Below are 21,639 nucleotides of genomic sequence, written 5' to 3'. Positions count from 1 at the left end.
AGCAAATGGACAAGAAAGAGGAAGAAGACAATTGAAGCACCGAGGCAACGTTGAAGAAGCATAATGCACACTCACGCATTCTGGAGGGTTCGGGGAACAGAAAGATTGACGTTGGAGAAGGCTCTTGTTGCTGCCTTTTATTTATCCTATTTTAATATCATATATTATACATATATATATTCAAGTGGCAGCACTTGGGAGAGAGAAAATGGCGGTGGAGGTGGAAGCCCTTTGTGCGTCCAATATGCTTGAAATTTCCACCAGCTGCTCTAATCTTCTCATTCCCCTACTATTATATGATATTAATATATTATGTTAGCAATATATATATTTATACATATATGTTATTAATATAGTAGTTGCTAACATAATATATATATATATTACATCTTAATGTATATATAAGTTAGCCATGGCAGTCTCACCCAATTCCCAACTGCCTTTTATTTTCCTTTAACATTATTTTCTTTTTAATATAATACATGTTACCTAATACCCAACTGCCTGTTGGTGTTATAGAGAAAGATTTATATATATATATAGCCTATATATAATCTGTTTACATATATATAAATATGAATTTTATTTAAATTTTAAATAATTTTTCTAGGCGCTAGGCCCCAGTTTGGCGCCTAACTAGTGCCTAGTGCATTTTAGAACACTGACCCTATTTCTAATCATTTAACCTATTCAAAGTTGTCTCCACAGTTTAGGGTTTTTGTTGCAAGTATAGACATAATTGAGATTCCCAAGACCATCCAATGTACTATGAAAGATCCTAAGGGGGTGTTTGTTAACTAAGATAAGAGAGAAAATGTCAGATTTGGGAAGCATTCTAGATATTTGACCTTCCCAATGTGTTTGTTAAACTTATCTGGCCATTTCCGGAAAAGCCCTCACGTGATCTCTTATCTCTCTCTTTCAAGATAAATTTATCTGACATTTTGTAGATATGCCTCAATTACCTATATGCCCCTTGTAGGATAATTAATGTCATTTAATACATTTTAAAAATTTAAATTTATTAAAAGAACTTATTCATTTAAGTCTTATAATTAATATTATTTAATATATTCTTAAATTGTCATATGTTTTGACAATTTTTAAAATTTAAATGACATTATTCCTTTCACCAATTTTTAAAATTTAAATTTCTCTCTCAATATATATTTTATTAACTAATACAATTCCTTTCACTAATTTCTAAATTATTTTATTCAATTTTATATTTTATTATCTATTATAAAAATATTTTTTGGCCATTTTTAATTATCTAAGTGGAATTATTATAATTTCAATAATAATTATTTCTACTTTTCAACTCTTTTTAAATCTATCTTTAAACATGGATTTAGAAAATAAAACATTATTTTTACTTTTTATTTTTATTATTTTGACAATTCATATTAATCATAAAATACTATTTTAATCATAAATTTGTTGTTGACGTTAAGTGTTAACAAATAATTTTGAATGAATTTGGTAATAGGGATATTTTGATAAAAAAAACTCTTATTTTAGTACTTATCATATGCATTAACAAACACATAGAAAGAAAAAATATAATTATCAGTGGATTCCAAAAATTTTAACAAACAATCTGACAGAAATCTTGGAATGCTTTCCAGCCTTATTTTGATCATTCCATATCTTACTCCGGAAAGCATTCCAAACTTATCTTGATTCGTCTTATCTTGCTCATTTTAACAAACGCCCTCTAAGTGGAAGGCTGTAGTTCTGGAAGAAATGAAAGCTTTAGTTGGTAACAATACCTAGGATATAGTAGAGTTTCCCTTGAATAAGAGGATAGTTGAATGTAAATGGGTATTCACAGTGAAATATCATGCAAATGGGAGTATTGATAGATATAAAGCTAGATTAGTGGGCCAAGGTTTCACCCTAACCTATGGGATTGACTATGAAGAGACATTTGCTCCTATGACTAAATTAAATTCTATCAAGGTATTACTCTCTCTTGCTATCAATTTAGAGTGGCCTTTACATCAATTAGATATTAAAAATGCATTCCTCAATGGAGATCTGATGAGGAATCTATATGAGAGTTCCTCTTGGTTTTGAGCAAGAAGTGGAAGCTGGAAAAGTTTGTAAGCTTAAGAAGTCTTTATATGGGTTGAAGCAGTTGCCAAGAACTTGGTTAAAGAAGTTCAGCATGACTCAATCTACTAGGGTATCAATAGGGGTAAGCAGACCATACATTGTTTACAAAACATACAACCAATGGAAAAATGGCTATATTGACTGTATATGTGGATGATATTATAGTAACAAGGGATGACATGCAAGAAATAGAGAGCTTGAAGAAACAGTTGAAGCTGAATTTGAAGTTAAAGACCTAGGAACAATGAGACATTTCCTACGAATGGAGGTGGCTCGGAGTAAAGAAGGCATTTTCATCATACAAAGAAAATATGCACTAGATCTTTTGAAAGAAGTAGGCATGCTAAGGTGTAGACTTGTTGGAATACCTCCAGAAATGAATTGGAAATTTGGAGAAATCAATGATGATGCACCAGTAGAAAAGGAAAGATATCAACGATTGGTGGGAAAGTTAATCTACTTATCTCTTACACGGCTTGATATATTCTATGTGGTGAGTGTGATAAGTTAGTATATGTATTCTCCTATCCAAAGACATATGAATGCTGTTATTCATGTCCTAAGATATCTAAAAGGGACACCTGGAAAGGGCTGTTATTTCAGAAAACTGCAGAAAGAGGAATTGAGGGCTTTGTTGATGCATATTGGGTAGGATCTATTAGAGATAGTTGGTCAACTTTAGGTTATTGCACCAAAGTATGGAGAAATGTGGTTACATGGAGAAGTAAAAAATAGTTTGTTGGTGCTTGCAGCAGTGATGAGGTAGAATTCCGAGCTATACCTCAAGGAATTTGTGAAGTAATTTGGTTAGAAAGGCTGATGGAAGACTTACATATTCCTTTGACATAGAAACCAAAGGAGTATAATGATAGCAAATTAGCAATTAGTATTGTCAATAATCCAGTTCAGCATGATCAAATGAAGCATGTGAAAATAAATTAAAGTTTCATCGAGCGGGAAATTAAAGGAGGAATTAACCTATTCTATATTCCTAAAAGAAGTCAAGCGGCTGATTTGTTTACCAAAGTCAAGCAAAGACCTAGTTTCGAATATCTTACTGGCAAGTTGGGAATGAAAAATATTTATTCACCAGCTTGAGGAGGAGTGTTGTATGATGAGATAGGATGCTCGAGTTTTAAAAGGAGATAGGATTGTTGGAGATAAGATAAGACTTCAATATTGGAAGGATGAGACAGCCTAGAAGATCAGATAAGCTACCAAATTTAAAGGGATGATGCAGCTGGAAGAAGAAGATAATTCTGAATTTTAAATATCAACCACTGTTATTTATTTTCTAAAGTCTAAATTTAAATTTATTCCTGTTTTTTAGGAGATAGCAGAGATATTTTTCTTGTATAAATACCCCCTACTTGGATTCAATAAAACTCAAGTAAGCTTTCCAAGTTTTTTAGCTTATTTCATAATCTAAACTGAAACAATAAATAACGTATAAAATCAAAATCCTTGCAATTACAGCCTTTGTAAGTATGTATAAAAAATCCTGCTTTTGGAACATTAAGAAGATAAATTACATTAATAATATGAGGATTAACATTAAGGCTTCAATTCAGGGGTTCTTTTTTGGTCAATGCTTCAAGGCTTTAGACGGAAGACAAGACTGAGTGATAAGAGATGCAAAAGACTGAAGTCCTAGTACTAAAACAAAGGGTGTGCTTGGTTTAAAGTTAGGGTTGGGTTTGGTTTTTTAGGCCTCTAAATGGAAACTGAACTGTAGTCTTAGGTTTTGACAAAATCGAATCGAACTTGAAGCGAGTTCAATAAAAAACCAAATCGAACTGAACTGAAATTCTCGGTTCGATTTTGTTTTTTCGGTTTTTGTGGATCGGATACACACCCCTAAAAAGGGGGTATAGCTCCAATTCTAAGCACACTAGCAAGAAGAAAGGGGCAAGACAGAGAGAAAGGAGAAGATTTCATAGAAGTTTGCGTCAAAGCCAGTTGTTGGTGACAGCAATAGCAAGGGAGGGCTGCTGTAACTGGCTGTTTTTGGCATTGAAGGGGGTGGCAATGGTGGTTGTTGGTTGATGGCATGGCTCCTGACGGTCAGAATAGCATTTGTGGCAATGAGTTGGAATGGCTGGATCATTGTTGACAATGAAGGTAGTGGTTGGAGAAGTAGGGAGCACGAACGACATTGTCTTAAAAGTTTGAAATTTCAAAAGATGACACTTCTCCCCTTAAAAATTGGGTTATTGCACTTTGACTCTTGCAAAGTTTCATTTATTATGTATATGCCCTTCAAATTTGTTCAAATTGCACCGACACCTTGTAATTTACATGTTATTATTATGCACTTGATTGTTAGATTTGTATAAATTGCACTATATTCTTGAAATTTATGCATTTTGAGGAATGGTATAAAGTTTATGATTATTGCATTAAAATCTAGCTTTAATGCTTATTCATGCATATATGGCCCATCATTGTCATTATAAGTTAGTAGATAGAGTGAAGGGGTACATTGTTATCAATGGGTGCTTGGTGTTTCATTCCAAACCAAAAGGTGTAGGTTCATTTGTAAACAATAAACAGTGATTGCCACCTTATTCTTGTCATAAGGGTGTAGGAAGTTTATTATATTCATATGCTTGATCATGCCATGCACAAAAACCATTTTAGGAATATCATCAAATGGTTCATCACTTACATCCAACATATTCAAACGTGCCAAGTGATCCGAGCATTTCAAAAGGACATGAAAATATAATTGATTAGAAGACGATTTTCCTATTTATGTTTTGCTTCTTAGAATATTTTTCTCTTTTGTAATGTTTAGTTTCCTTGTTTGTTCAAACTTGGTGCATGGGATATAATAAATTCAAGTTTATTTCTTAATAGGATGTTTTATTCTCTGTAATTGCATCCCGATTAAGTTCAAATTAGACTACGTTTTGTGCAAAACTCTTATTAGTCCCCTTAATTAATGTTAAGGGGCTAAAAGGGAAATTCATGGAAATTTGTTGGTGCAAGTGTAATTAAAAAAAAAAATCCTAAATTTCCATGGTAATAACGCATCGGAAGAGTAGGGCATTAGAAGCTCAATTGCGAGGGCCAAAAAGTGCCCAAAACAACACATTTTAACTTCCCTCACAACCCTACTCTCTTTCATCTCCCAAATCAAATGTCTGCATTCGCTCCGTTGGGCGGTGACTTGCCCCACCACCCTGAGAACTCGCACGAACCCAACTACAACACCGTCAATGCCAACGTTTTCCCACCAGATCCTCTCTTACAACCTGGGTCTTATATCGAGACTCCACCATATCTGATCCCGGAACAACCTTTTCGAAGAAGAGAATTGATCATCAATGAACGAAATATTCATGGACCATTGATGGACGGTGTCTTGAACTCTGTGGATGGGCTGACTGAGTCTGCTGTGGTGGAGTCTACGCCGTCAAGTCGGAGGAGATCACGGGCAGGGAAGGGATTGGCAGGGGCACCGAGTTGGTTGCCAGATGGTTGGCAGGTGTTAACAAAGGTTCGAGCGAATGGTGCCACTGCTGGATTGACTGATAAGGTAATTTCTGCTTGCTTTTGAGAATTTTTCTTTTTATATCAGTCGATCCCAGCCCTGTGTTGAAGTGTATGTGCAGTATATGGACATTTGGGGGCACATAGATGTACGATTTGTGTAGATCTAAATTCCTTTGGTTCTTTGCACTATGTAGTGATTGTGTTGTGCATTTGGGAAATATTTGGAGAAAGATTTTGTCTGGGTGAGACCGAAAATTGTGTTTTCTTTCTTTTTTTCCCTGGATATAATTCTAGATATTGCTAAAAGCAGAGTCCTAGGATTTGCTCTGTTAAAGACAAGGAAAAACTAAGGAGATCTGGGTTTTATTCTAGAAAAAGTAGAACCCAATTATGAAATGTTATCCTTTAGAGACCATGCTTGATTGGATGAATGACTCAGTGGATGAAGTCTCTCTCCCATACTCACTTGGCATGAATGCCGCCGGGGTCTAGTTCTCTTTTGCTGTTATGGAATTCTCCTTTTTTCCTTATTTACAATAATGTGTTTTCCTTGGCAGTTCATATGCTTGCTCTAAAATTCACTTTCGGTTGTGCTGTTGTTTAATGAATCTTTGAAGGAAAAGATTAGGTTGCCTGTAGGGTTTTGTTTTTATGTTAATTTTTTTCATTACCAAAACCTAAATTAACACTAAAAATAATTTCTTTTTAGTGGATTCAAAAAAACACAAATTTTAAATATTAGATTGGGTTTGTTCACTACATTTAAGCAAAAGATTCAAGCATTAAACCTTTTTGTAGCACTTGTGTGACTAGAAGGTCTAGGTTTTGAGTTGTGGGAACAAACTTTTTGTGAAGAACAAGGGAAAAATTGCTTACAAATGCGACTCTTCTCAACTCTTTTAAATTGAGGAGTTTCATGCATCAAGGACACCTTCCCACCCCCCCTCCCCCAAAACACACACACATTCTTTTCAAGAATATTTTGGTGCCTCAACAACACCACAATCCTTAATCCCGCTAGATGGAGTCAACTATATGAATTTTGGACCTTTACCTATCTCTATACATGGTTGTATTCCCTATAAGGTGCTATATCTGATGCCATGGTTCATGGATTTCCACCAAGTTTTCTCTCTCTCTCTACAAATATTCTCCATTTTAACTCGCCTTACAGGTGTCCCTATCAATCTTCTTCTAACATGTCCAAAGCATCTTTAATTGTGACTTGCATGTTATCTTCGATATATGCCTCTCCAACCTTATTATGTCTAATCTTATTTCTTATTTTGTTATGGTTGCACATTCATCATAACGTTCTCATTTCAGCTATGTCCATATTTGTGGTGAATAACTGCCAACATTTAAATGCCTATGGAACAAAAATGAATAAAAGAAAATTTTTGGTCCAAATAATAAGAAATTCCTTATCTTGATTTCCCTAAACCTTAACAATTGTAATTCAAGTATTCCCCTTGGGTTAACAGCATCATAAATGAGATATTACTGCCTTTTGGTAGAAGTAATTGCCTCAAATAGGTCAGCGGAATAAAATATGATAGATTTTTTTCCCAAACAAGTTACTAGTGTAATGAATATCTACTTGGAACAAACTTACAAGCAGCTTTGGTTTATTTGTGGGGGTCAGATATAATCTATCTAATAAAAGATGATAAGCATGGTTTCATGGCGTAATTTTTGAATTGGACTTCAATTATATTGCTAACCAAGCCAAGCCCATCTCAATCAATTTACAGCCCAGCTAAGAAAATATTTTTTTCTTATTATAAACTTAAAAAATATCATAACCTAACAGATATCATTTAGCTTCACTTAGATCTACGCAATCTCCTCCTCTAGGGTCATTGAGCAGAAACCCTAGCTCAGAACCACACCATATCAATCTTTATTGACCTCAATGTCATCCCTCAAGAAGAAGATACCCCAAAAAATGACACGCCCACAGATCCTCTGCCATTGCAGAGGAGGAAAAGAGGGAAAGCTGTGGAATCCCTCTCTGCCCCATTTTGGAAGAGGCCTGACCCTTGGCCTGGTGGATCGATTACAAGGCCCGATCCTCTGGTGCCACTGCCGGAATGGTTGATAAGGTAATTATTTTTCACAATCAATATTAATTTAATGATGGATGCAGTCCATGCTATTTGTTCAGTTCTTTGGATGCATTTAAATTCAGATATTTGTTCTTTAATCAATGTTTTCCAAAAGATATTGCAATAGATAAGAGATGATTGGCAAGGTAAAATTCATGTAGTCATGCCCACTTTGTGGGATTAGGGCTTGATATGGTGTGCATGAGTGTATATATATTTGGGGAAGGTGGCAGTCTTGAATTTACACCTCTCTTCTTGTCACGGTTCAATTTGATCAGTTTGGGATGTAAGAACTGAACCTGTAATGAAAGAATTCATGTCTTAAGAGGACACAAGGAATGATATAATTGGTGACCCTCTATTTTGGTCTAAGCAATATTCTGCCCGTGAGAAGTATTCTAGTCATGCTAGGTTTTTACCTTTTCCAGAGACTGCCCTAAAGTGGGAGCCTTGTGCATTGGGTACCATGACCTTCTGTCTTAGAGTGTTGTTCCAGCTCTATATAGTTTGACTTAAAATGTCAAAAAGATTTTGTTACTAGGCTTTGACATTTCCAAATTTTTTGGACAAAGAGATGCTTGATTAGAAGACAACCATTAATTATAGTTATGTGAGACTTCTTGGTGCATGGGGTTATCTGTCATAAGATTACAAAATATGCTTATGCTCTAGACATCACTATGCCTGTTAAAATTCAATACATTTTTTTGGCCTGTGGCTTGGAGTTTGAAAGTCCCTTTTGGTGTTTGGCTGGTGATGCTTCTCCCAATTTTTTGACTTTTATGTTCTTGTGAATGAGTGTGTGACTAAACTGGAGATGTAGACATCATTGGCTATTTGCCTCCTATTTGTTACGTGGGCTATGTGGTGGAAGAGAATGATAAAGCTTTCAATATTTTAGAACATTTCATTCATTGCTAGAAGGGATCCACTTTCATTTCCCTAATTCTGTTGATGAGGGAGGATTCACCCCTTTAGTCTCCTCTCTTTCTCCAGTGTCTTGGTAATCTGTTTTAGATATATAGTTTTTATTTATTTATTGTTCTGCTGTTTTTCATACAAGATTTTCCCTGTTTAAGGTAGTTTGTGTATGATGTTTTACTTGGAACAAAGAATTCCATGCTACAGTTCCAAAGAGCTCCTAGCACCGTAGGAAGGATTTCCAGAGCTCTTCTCTGTCAAGTACTGATGGTAACCTACATGTAGATATAGACAAATTTAGACAAACATATCAATTTGGCTGTTGCTTCTAAAACCCATTTGAATTTAATGAAAATCGTATAAATATGTTGCTGATAACATATTACTAATGGTATAACTTAAGGGCAACCACTGTATTATTTGACATATGTCGTGGACATGAGAGTACAACTATGTATTTTCCATGTTAGCATTGGAACATAGACATGTCAGTCATCCAGAGGGACATGTGGTTGATCTTATGCAATGCGTCACCTTTTTAATCCAGAGGGACACTTGATCCTGGACTTAAGATACAATGGAGCATCCTTTGAGTATTCAAAAAACATTCTTGGACAGGCATTGCAACCCCTCACCTCTATCTATCGGAAGGACCCAATTGCACCCATGGACTTGATATGACAGTTAACTCATGTTCTATCTTAGAAAGATGTATCTCTTATGTCACTCGTGTTACCACTCCTAACTCTCTTGTACTAAATACATACGTCTGCACCCTCGCAGAACTTCTAGAAGTCCTTTGCTGCTCTTCTCTTTCACTGTCTTTCTAGCCAGCTGGGCCACGTACCACAATTCTTCAGTTCCATAATGGCTCCAGTCTCTGACCTTGTTTTGCCACCTCTTCTTTTAATTTTGACAAAAAACTTCTGTATAAGGTAAAGAAAGGGTTTGGTGCTAGATTCTGGATTATGAGGGGCTGAAATGGGACTTCAGTGATGGTGTACTATCAATCCACGTGGATCTATGAATGCAGACAAAAATAAAGAAGAAAAGGAGGTGAAGGGGAGGTGGAGAATAGGCACTCCTACTCAGTTCTTGGTAAACATTCCTTGGGGAGGTGTATCACTCATAACATAGGGTGAAATTTAGTTCCTTCATTGCCTCCTACTAACACACTACACATCTGTACGTGGGATAAAAAATCTTGTGCCCAAGAGACCTTTGAGGACCAAGCAAACTTGCTAACTGAGTAATTCTTGAGGACCAAGAGAAAAGGTGAGACATTAGCTGTATTCTGGAGGCTTTAGAACGTAACCAGACCAACTAATGTCAGTAATGAACAGAAGCCCATGCTGCTGCCAATTTCCTTTTTTAATACTATTGATACATTCCACACAACTTCTCCAACAAAGTTGAGACAATCTTGGTAGGCCTTTAGTAGCTCTTGAAAATTTTCAACTAGTTTCCATCGACTGAAAGAGTGCACATAGTAGGCTATTGGCTTTTTCATTGTTTTACTTAAACTAGGACTTCTTAGTTAGAGACTAAGCTTGTATACCACTAAATTTGGAACCCAAGCTATCTGCACCTGAAGGCCTGATTAGTCCTCATATTAGCCTGTCTCAGCTGAAACCTGCAAGGTAGATATCTGAACAAAACAATCTAACCTCAATCAATTAGCAGTTAGTGTGATCTGCTCGTTCATGTCGTCTTCTTCCTTTCTAATCGGGTTTTCTGTTCGTTCAACTGAAAATTCTGTGGTAAAATTGCCTGCAAAATTGCATTACTAGCATCTCTAGTCAAGTAGGATATGGCAAAAGTACATTTAGGTTCTCTACTTTTCCTTTTTGTTATTGTTATTTGGACACAAGAAAGATAAAATTAAAAAATGATAAAATTAGAAATAAAGTTACCTGTAAGAAGGTTGAAGTGACTCCTATTGAAGATAAAATGCAAGAGATGCAATTAAGATGGTTTGGTTATGTGAGAAGAAGACCAATAGAGGCTATTATGAGAAGAGTGGACAGAATGGAACATGTCATTCACAAAAGAGATAGAGGAAGACCAAGAAAAATTGGATTGTAGACTCTAGGTATATAATATAAGGGTTTTATGGTAAATAAGACCATATGTAGAAATGATTGGTGAACTTAGCTAGAATTCATGTATCTGATCCCATATAGTGTGATTAAGGCTTGGCATATTGTTCCTTTCACTTTCCAACTATATAACTGGGTTTTGCATGTGTTCTTTTCCAGATGATCCAAGATGTGGCATAAAATAATCTTAGTATTTATAAAACCTTTAAGGCTGCATTCAAGTTGCTCCTACCTCAGCAATTCCTTGAACTTGATATAAGCTGAGGCATATTGAGCTTGTCTCAAGTTTCTCTATGGATATTAATCAATCAACTTGCTTTGCTTGTTTATGGTTATTGCCCTTGGTGCAATAAAGTAGAAGAAAGCAGAAATGTGAGACCACGCAAGGATATAATCAAGTGAATAACTTTGAACAACTACCATAGAGAGTTTTTCTTTTTCCAGTGTTTTAAACAGATGGGACACCTGTCACTTTATCTTACATGGTGTGGTTATTGAACCATGCAATGGCCATTTTTAGTGAAATGTGGGACCTGACAAGTCTAAGGTGGGTGGAATTCTCTTCCTACCAAGTTGGGAAAAGATGGGCTTGTTTTCAGTGGGAGCACATCCTAGTATCTATTTTCTGTACAGGAAAGTGATGTGCATACTAGTGAAAATGTCAACATGGAAGGGCAACATTTCTTCAGTCTACTAAATGGTTAAGGGGTGCCTATCTACATAATATGTTGTTTTGCTGTTTGCATTTTGTTCATTTGTGTAACTAGCTTTGTAACCCCATTTAATGGGATTAATGCTTGATATGTAGTTGTTGTGTAACTACTTCGATTTGATCTTGGCATTGCGGTTGATTAGCTGGAGTAGGTTCAGAATAAAACAGTAATGCTATGTTAAAAGAATATTTAGGGAGTTCGTATATTCAGTTGTAAAAAATTAGATTATTTGAGATATTACATTTTGTGCTTTTTATCTTTTTGCTAATTCAGTTTCTTGGATTAAGAATTACTAGTTTTATTGTCTCTTTGCACAGTAAGGTTAAGGCTGTGTACAAAGATGACCTTCCTCCACCCCTCACAATACAGAGAACGTTATGCACCGGGCACACCCTTTACTAGTTTTATGGCCTCTGCATGCTTGTAAAGGAATAGTACTGGTTGTCACAAACGTTTAGGTTGCGGTGCTGATTCAGATTGGAGTTTCATATTCTGTACAAAACCATCACTAGTTTTATATAGATTTCTGAGTTTCAGGCATGTGGTTTCTATTAATTCCTTCCTACCTAACTCTTTTCCTGGGGTTATAAATCGTTTTTAAGTTGGGTTATCTTGTCAATTGATCACAAAGTTGGTTGCATTTTAAATATTGCTTCTACCCTGCTTCTGCTTGCTCCACAACACCCCCCAAAGCGCTCTCTCAGGGCAAACTGCAGCTTGGCAAAGCTGATTGTGGCTTCAACTTTTGTTTCTGAGATCAGCTGGGTAAGCAATGTTTACTTTTGTAACTCAACTTTGATTGTAACTGCCACTCGGTCAGAATAGCATCTTCAAGGCGGATAGTGTAACAAGGTTTGTGGTTAGAGCAATAGAAGGCAAAGGGAAGACCTCAGTTGACTAGTTTCTTCATCAACTAACATTGGCTTGTACTCTTTTGACTTTTTCTTGAGGTTTCTGAAGCTAGGTAAATTAAAATTATTCTGCAACCAAATTTGAGGGGCATTCTAAATGCTTTTGCTTTTGCAATTTTGCTTTTTTGAATTTTTTATTTTACAGGGCACGTTGCCAACTTTCTATACTTTCAGTATAATTTAATTCCTTTTGGAGGTTGAGAAGTTCACAAACTATGATTGTTGGATTATCTGGCTGAACAAAGCTGCAGCATACTGGCAATGATGCAACCTAGATAGGAACTGAATCCTAAGAACTATAAAGTTTATGTGCGCAAGTATGGGAGGGTTTATTCCATTCACATTAAAAAAATCCTCCATTATGTTTCATATAGCATTAAAGCAAATATATTCTTTTAACTTGCAGCTTTTTTTCAGCAAGCTCTTTTATGTAAAATATAGAATCTCATTTATTATTATTGTTACTTCTTTTTTTTTTTTGGTGGTTGGGTTTAGGTTTGTTATTGATGTCGTATCTGCTGCCGAATTCTACTTGAAAATGCTTGATGAACCAAAAGGAATTCTACATGAATGGCAAGGCTTAATTTAGATCTTTATATTGTGCAGTACTATGTTGATCCGCTTTCAGGCTTTAGGTTCAGGTCAAAGAAAGAGGTGGAATACTATCTCCAAACAGGGACTAAGCGAAAAAAGGCATCTGTAACTGATTCTGATGGCAACGTAAGTGAAGGTGCCTCTCGTTCCATTTTAGATTTTGTGAATCTGTACTTTAGAGTGTGTTTGTGTCTCTCCAAATTCCCATTTCCTGATTTTTCTTAACATTTAGAAGAATTGTTTCTGCAGCCCGTCGACAATCAAGGACCTCGCAAGCTGAAGAAGTCTCCCAGCACAAAGAAGGAGAGTTCCGTGGCCCTGAATTTTGATTTTCTCAATGTGCCACAGGGGGCAACTTGGGTACTTACAGATGCTGCTCGGGATCAATGGGTACCGTCACTCGAAAACAAAATGGTACCTAAATCAACTAGGCTAGAGTGGGAGGCTGCATTTGGCCACTCTTTGAAGTAGGAACTGTTCTGGGAGCATGCAATGGCTTGATGTCAGATTTTGAAGCATTGACTTTTACTGTCTTGACTCTGGAGGCTTTCTTTTCCCCTAAAGCTCTTTAATTTGGCTTGATATTATCTCATCATCTGAAAGCGAACTCTAGGTGAACAGTATTTTCTCTTTTGGGAGGTTTGCTTATAGAATAATACCTTTTTCTCATTTTAAGACTAAATTTAGGCATAGCTTGTTTGCCTTAGATTGGGATGTTTGCTATAATGGACTAGTGTTTGACATTTTATTCTCTTGTGTCTATGGTTATTTTCTTTTGATGTGCTAGGTGGAAATTTGATATTCTCCGTCATTCTATTTGGAAATAGCTACTTGCCTATTGTCTTGCGTGGTGCATTGTTGCTTTTGTTTTCATTGATTTTTTGGGTTTGTCATGTTGAGGTCATATTTCTTGATTTGTGTCCTCTAGATAATGGCAATGCAAAATAGGTTTTATTTCTCTTACTTCTATCGAGTTTCTCTCTTTTTGTTGTTGTTCTACTTCTCATAGCACCGTGATTATAAGGTTGAAACTGGATATATATGCTGTTATGCTACTTGAAAATAACTATTGCCTGTTGTCCCATGCACTGTTGTCCTCGTTTTTGTTGTTCTGTTGGATGACATGTTGGCAGCCATGTTTCTTTATTCGTTTCTAGACAATGTGAATAGGGTTCTCCTCCTTTTTACCCAACTATTAGGAAAAAACGTAGTGAGAAGGAAATAGACAAGAGAAAGCAAAGCCCACACACCAGTTCAGAAGCTTCTTATGGGCAAAAATATCATTATTTTTATGTACATGATCTCTTTTCTCTCCCTTTGTTGGGTGAAATAGTAGAAAGTTGACTTGATGTCTCCTTTAGACCATAATTAAAAATTATTTTAGTTAGGGATATGAGTAGCATTTTGTTGAATTAGATGACCATAGCTACAACGTCGCACAGGCTTGTAGATGAGAATAATTCTTTCTTATGGTGGAAGGAGTGTTTTTATGGTAGATGTTTCTTATGTCGTCTCTGTGCAATCAATCAAAAGAAAACTCATTAGCTATCAATCTAGGTTTAATGTTATTTTGCCCGAGAGGCTTACAAAGAGGCTTATTGAGAGCGGTCAAAATGATAAAAATGCTCTCTTGCTTGCAACCTCCCCTCTTCTCTCTCTCCCTTTCCCATGATTGTTGCCTTTAGCAAGCTCCAGTACCCATCGCCACCTTGCCTTGCATCGACCATCGCTACATCCGAGTCGACGAGTGGTGGGTTAGAGCACTTGTTGTTGCCTCGCCTTGCCCCGCGTCGACCATCATTGCATTCGAGTCGACGCGTGGCGAGGCGAAACAAGGAAGGCGACGGCGGGTGCTAGAGCTTGCTAGAGACAGCGATGGCCATAGAAAGGGGAAAGGGGAGATTGCATAATGGGACATTTTTTCCATTTTAACCTCAATAAACCTCTCTGTGAGACTCCCGGACAAAGTAGCAAGACTCATCCAACTAGTTTGTCTCCATCATCATGATCGTGTGGTGGTTATTATTATTATTATTAATTCTATTTTATAATGTGAATTCCATTTTTAGTTTTTCATTTCTATTTTATTATTTTAGAAATAATAATAGAAAATAATGCTTGATTTTTGTTTTCATTTTAAAAATTTCTAGGAATCTACAGAAAAAAAAAAATAGAAATATATCTTCACATTTTTCATTTTGTTTTCTGTTGTTACTTACTACCCACTTCGTCAATGATGCATTAGATAACTCTTAGCCAATTCTCAAGATTTTATGGAAGTCACTAGAAATAAATATAGAAGTTTAAAACATCACATAACATATTTGGTTATTTAAGAAATAAAACAAAAATCAAACACAACGAAATTAAAATTAAAATCAAAACTAAAAGTGAAAAGCTAGATTTTATCTTTTTAAGATCAATCGTGATCCCAAGGGAGTTGATAATGATGTTTCCCAACGATACTAACTCATCTCTCTTACACTTTTTCACTTAGTTGGTCAATTGTTCTTAGCTGTATGAGTTTTTAGCTAGTGCTCATGCAAAGTTTAGGAATAATCTTTGAATGTTTCAATTGATCTTCCAAGTTATTACTATAAATTAGATGTTATCACCATAGACCGTGAAAAATTCATCCAATATAAATAAGGCATAAAGAGCATTTAATTTTGTCAACTATTTATTTTATATTTTGCCTAGAACCATATTAAGTTGTATATTAACTATGTAATCTTAATAATCTCAAAAAGAGACGATCATTAATTTTTAATGATAACAAAAATAATTATTTTTATGAATTAAATAAAAATTAAAGTTTTCTTAAAGCATTTCAAATCTCATTGGTGTCTCAAAAGTTGGAAATTTTTTTTTTTTGAAGTCATTAATAAATTAAAATAGATAAAATAAGCATATTTTCTTACTTAAGTATTTCTCAAAATCTCCAAATTCAAAACTCCTTCTTTTTTGTTTTTTTGTGAAAAATCACATGTAGTTTGGTTAATTAAGGGTTTTTTTTGGTCAACTAAAGATATCTAGAAAATTACCTTTTAATAAGATTAACTTGTTTTAATCGACCAAAGAATCACAAAATGCACACATACAAATTTTTTAGCCTTATTCGGTAGACCAATGTTATAAGTTTAGTCGACCATAGATGAGGCAACATGTCTTCTAATATTTGATTCATCAATTTAGCTGACAAATATCATGTAAATGGTCAACCAAATTCTTCCAGTGACGTAAACAAATTTTTATCAGTCACTATTTAGTTAATCAAAATAAGTCTTTAGTCAACTAAAGTTTTTCGGTATAAAATAGAGTAATTCCCATAGCAAGTTTTGTCAACCAAAATACAATTACTTGTAATTTTATTTTCTATTTTAAAAATAATTTAGTAAATTTAAAAAATAACTTCATGCTAGAAAATATGTGAAATCATGCTTATAAAAGGGAAAAGTGATTTGCTAGTTTTTTTTTATTTTTTATTTTAAGAGTCAATTGGTGACTTGAAGGATTTCAAAAAGTTAACAAATTGGATTAATCATGAAGTTGAATTATAAATGGGTAGTGGTGTACTAAACCGAGGTAATGGTCAAAGATAATAATAATAATAATAATAATAATAATAATAATAATAATAATAATAATAATAATAATAATGTTAGCCTGGCTAGTGGCCAGCACGCTTGGTCATGCCAAGCAAACCAACTGCAGCCGACAACAGAATGGAGACCATTTTGATCCCCTCTTGTCAATATGTGTACAAAAAAAAAAAAAGAAAGAAAAGGTGGGTGTGGAGAGTGAACTTTGAGAGGAGCGTTTGAAAGATTTTGGAGCTTGGACATTTGAGTTGGATCCTCCCTACCAAGGCAATGAACCTTACTCTATCTTCTTTTTATGGCTACTCTCATGAATGGTGGTCAAGATATCTTTTTTTGGTCAGATTGAATTTTGAGGGGTGCAATATCACTGATTTGGTTACTGGAGTTCCTAATTTCATATTTTTAGTAAGTCTTCCTTAACCTCCTGTGTGCATAGAACATGACATCCATGTGGTTTTTGTATGTGATGAATTTTATTTTATGTTATATAATTATCATGGGCAGTTGAGGGCATAGATTATGAAACGATGAAGTTATTCATAGAGTACTTTTGTCATTGTAGCAATACAAGTTATTTCAGAGAGACAGTGACCATAGAGATCACTCCTTTTGTAAAAATCGGCATTGTTTTGGCCAAAGGGCCTTGAAAATGGGAGAATGGAAAATGAGGGGTGCATTTATGGTATGCATAAAATTTTTACTGAACTCTAGAGATTCATGACTTACATTCTTCATATTTTCATATGATTTAAAGGTGGCTACCATTAGTGAAGGCCATTAGAGTAGTCCCTAGTTCAAGGATACGATTTTTAATGAAACCTTCCATGCTTAGCCTGAAATTATGCATTTGTATTTGATTACTTTTATTCTTGCATATTTTTACTCATCAATAAAATAGTTTGGTATAAAAATTTAAAATTTTTCTTAAAACCCAATTCACCACCCCTTAAGTTAATTTTCGAGACAATAATATATTCATTAACCTTTAAGGATACGATCATAGTTTTGATTACAACAAAAGCAAAAGAGAGTTTTCTTGTAAATATTTAATGAATATATCTTTGTTTTGGACAGATGATTAGCATAAGCTATATTTGTGCAAAAAATTGAGTTTAATTAGTCGACCATAGGAAATTCATTGGTTGATCAAAGTCTCACAAAATGATTACAGGAAATTAATATAAAGTTTGAGGAATGTTTTGTTGCCCGCATTGCCCTATGTGGGCTATCGGGGGGTGGGCCCCACTCCCCTCTTAAGGCCCATATTGACAAATGTTATGTTGCTCGCAAGGCGCTATAAAATTTAATAAGCTAAAATTTATCTTATGATAGAATAAATTGAGTTAATGTGTCTTCATAATTTTTACACCTTTTAGTTAATCGAAGTCCATTTTATAGTCAACTTTTCAAAATGTGGTCCCAGGGCATAGGTTAGGCAAGCGATATGCTGAGTTGTGAGTTTAATTCTCGTCTTACACAGTAAAGCAAAATTTTACGCCTATGATTTATCTCCTCCCATGTAATTAAAGACACAAGCACGAAGAGCTGCGCAAGGATAGTCATCTCAAATCTTTCAAAATGCATTATACTTATGCTCATATTAGGTTTGGTTCTCGTTATTTTTTGATCAATTAAAGTGTGATAATTTCTAAAAAATCATTATTCTAAAGGAATCACTTTTTCAATGTTATTTGCCCATAAAAACCTATCCAAAACCCATTCATATTGAACTCTATCAGAAGAATTTATTTTACATATATTTGGCCTGTTTTTTTCTTTTTCCCTATGAATGTCATTTTTAATCAAACAAATATTTTCTATTTTAGTTAAGCTAACAATTATAATTTTTTTACTGACTCATTGGCCTTACACTAAAATATATTTTTTTAAAGCTCCAGAACAGGCAATAGGGGTGTTCGGTTTAATCTAAATAATCAAATTGAACCAATTAAAATTCTTAGTTTGATACTGTTCTATTTTTGATAAAATTTGATTCGGTTCAATTTTTTTTTTTTTAAATTTCAATTAATCTATTTCGATTCAATTTTTAGGTTAAAAATAACCAAACAAATCGAACTGACCATTTTTCTTAAAAACATTGTTTTTGACCTGTACTAACACTATTTGTTGTACGCCTTTTCGACCTTTTGTCTTCAATCTTCGATCGATGATTGTTGTGTCCTTATCTCTAACTTTCAAGTCTTTGACCTTCCTTCTGTTCCACCTTCCCTTTCACCTTCTTTAACCGATGACCAAGACTAACCCACTCTTTCCCTTCTTTGACTGATGACCGAGATCGACTCATCCTTTTCATTCTTTGACCAATGACATACGATCGACCCACCATTCCCTGTTCTCTTGGCTCTGATCAGTGACCCATTGAGATGAGTTTCAGTTCAAGTTTTTATTTTTCAATTGTGTTGTAGTTTTGGATCTCATTTGCTAAATTTCAATTAGGGTTTTTAATTTTTAATTATTTTAGTTAGGGTTTTCATTTTTCAATTATTTTAGGGAGGTGGCTGTTGCGAGGATTATTGATTGTAATTTACAGCAGGTGCTTTCATTTGAAAACTGATTATTGATTGTAATTTATAAGTTGCATTAACTGTACAATTTTAAAGCAAGTGATTGCAATTTACAGCAAGTGCTCTCATTTAGTTTTTTGGTTCTTTTTCTTGTTTTTTCAGTTTAGTTGGTTTTTTCAATTTTTTGGTTTGTTCGGCTTGTCGATTTTTTTGGTTGTTTCGGTTTGTTTGGGTTTTTTTTTGGGTGTGTTTTTTCAATTTATTTGGTTGGTTTAATTTTTTTATTTTTATTAAAATTTTCTATTTTGGGTTTGTTCTGTTTTTTAGTTTCTTTGGTCATTTCAGTTCAATTTTTTATTAAAATTCAATTTGTTCGACTAAGTAAATTTTGGTACATCGGTCAGCTGTTTTCACAACTTAATAGATATATTTTAAAAAATAATAATATATTTCTGAGGCAAAGAAGACTCATGTGGGTCCCACCATACCAACATCTCAAATGATTTTTCAAAGAGTCATGCTATTTGTACAGAACATATATTATAGAAATATTTACAGAAGAATCAAAATATCCATTTTGCCCCTGCAATTAATGACCCAAATGCCCAAAGCATCTCTCTCTCCCTGTCTCTCTCTCGTTCTCCCTCTCACACCATTTGCCCCAGCGGCGACAGCAGCAGCAGGGACAAGCGGCGGCAGCAGCAACGGCAAGGTGAGGCGAGGCGGCCGAGGCGACACGATGAGGCGATAGAGGCGATGGGGCGAGGCGGCAGAGGCGACGGAGGTTGCAGCGGCGAGGCGGATGAGGCGAGGCGAGGCAAAGCGAGGACGAGGCGAGGCGAGGCAAGGTGGCGACGAGGTGAGGTGAGGCGGGTGAGGTTGCAGCGACGAGGGAAGGGGGAAGAGGGAGAAGGGGATGAACAGGGATCAAAATATTGCAATATATCGCGATATATCATCCCTGTAAGCTTTCTGTACAAAAGCTTCTGTACAAATAGCATTTATCTTTTTCAAACAGCCATTCCCTCGCACCCTCCCTTCAAATCAACAGATTCTGCCTATCTCTCCCTCCCTCCCATGAGTCACTCTCAATCTCTATCCCAACAACACTCGTATGTATACCTCAATCTCCATACCTCTCTCACTCACTCTTCCTCTCATCTGCTGTCTCTCAACTGTTTCTCTCTTTCTCCTTCACGCGTTCTCTCTTCTACAATGCTAATTGTTTCTCTGATTGTGCTGTTGCCATTGAGGGGTGCAATAAAATAGGTATGGAAAATGGTATTTGGATTTTTATATGTATTGTTCTTCATCTCCAATTTCAATTTTTTGGTTTTTTTACTTGGGAGTTTTGTTGATTGAGGTCAAGATTAATGCAAGTGTCTTAGTCTGAGTCTTTGATCTAAATGTTATTACTGCTGTTGATGTACCCTTTGATCTAAATGCTTCTCACTCAAGTTAATGTACCCTTTGATCTACATGTTTATTCACTGTTCAATGTTCTTTTTCTTCTTCTTCTAAAGTCTAGGTTGCATACTTGGACCATTGAAAACTTAAATATGTTAGAACCACGGTACAACTGGTATGGCAAATACATAGATAACCAATGCCCCAACACTATGCAAGTAATGCAAAATACCCCTTAATAAGGACAGCAACACAGATCAAATTGAGTTCAACAACTAGCAGCCAGCAACAATAGATTCACAACAACAGATATAAATATATACATATAGCAGCAGCAGAAACTCAAACCCGAAATTTAGCGAAGGAAGAACTGAAACAACGAAGGCCGAGGCACACTTGAAGTGCTGTCCTGAAGACAATGACGCCCTGCTCCGGTCACCAGCAGGCTTCGACGTCTGTCAACGCAGGATTCAACGGCCAACTTCGGGGGAACGGTGACCAAGCTCGACCGGATCTAGCAGAACTCTCAAGGCACTCGTTCTCTGTTGGTGACACACGAGAAGTAAAGATGAAGATCTCTGCCTCTCAACAAAGATCGACTAAGCCTTATATAGGCGAGTCGAAGAGGCCGAACAGACGCTGCCATCAAAGCGGCATTGAAGGTCGGAATGAATGTCGACGCTTGGAAAAGACGAAGCGGCTAGAAATAATCTCACGGAATTAAATGGGGAGGCTTCGGGAAGCCACTGAAAGAGGAGAAATAAAAAATAAAAAGAAAATATTTAATTTGTTATTTTTTTTATACAAAAATATATCTTAATGACCCAACCGTCCGACCGGACGGCAGCGGCGGCGGCTCGCGCGTGGGCCAAGGGGTTCGCCCGCTCACAAAATCTGGGTGCCCCTTAAGGCACAAACCCTAGTGTGAGGGAGGAGTATAAATACTCACTCTCACCTCTTTACACAACCAATGTGGGACAACCACCCACACACACACTTACACTCACACACTAGGAAAACCAACAATCCCCCACATGAGTGTAAGTGTGTATAACCAAACCGACTGACACGACACCACAGAGAGCAAACAACAAGTTATGCATCAGGGAATGTGTCTTTTGGACTTGAACCTCCCTTAGTGAG

General features: G+C 35.7%; 1 protein-coding gene across 4 annotated transcripts in view; it reads left to right on the top strand.

Moving 5' to 3' along the window:
• LOC127798184 (methyl-CpG-binding domain-containing protein 6-like) overlaps window positions 1-13,710 on the top strand; it is a 29,657-nt gene extending 15,947 nt beyond the window's left edge. Inside the window, exons 1-3 of one of the 4 annotated variants that reach the window (XM_052331588.1) lie at window positions 1,449-5,659; window positions 12,975-13,098; window positions 13,212-13,429. In XM_052331588.1, the coding sequence (XP_052187548.1) occupies window positions 5,261-5,659; window positions 12,975-13,098; window positions 13,212-13,291 (603 nt within the window). In that variant the 5' untranslated portion in view covers window positions 1,449-5,260 and the 3' untranslated portion in view covers window positions 13,292-13,429. Of the gene's footprint in view, window positions 1-1,448; window positions 5,660-12,974; window positions 13,099-13,211 lie in introns of those variants that run through there. The other 3 variants (XM_052331570.1, XM_052331562.1, XM_052331579.1) reach the window with 3 other exon arrangements.
• The last annotated feature ends 7,929 nt before the right edge of the window (window positions 13,711-21,639 follow it).

The sequence above is a fragment of the Diospyros lotus genome, chromosome 1 (assembly GCF_014633365.1).
Source record: "Diospyros lotus cultivar Yz01 chromosome 1, ASM1463336v1, whole genome shotgun sequence".
Taxonomy (NCBI): domain Eukaryota; kingdom Viridiplantae; phylum Streptophyta; class Magnoliopsida; order Ericales; family Ebenaceae; genus Diospyros; species Diospyros lotus.
The sequence above is the reverse complement of the archived record's forward strand: the minus strand, read 5'-3'. Positions and strand labels throughout refer to the sequence as shown.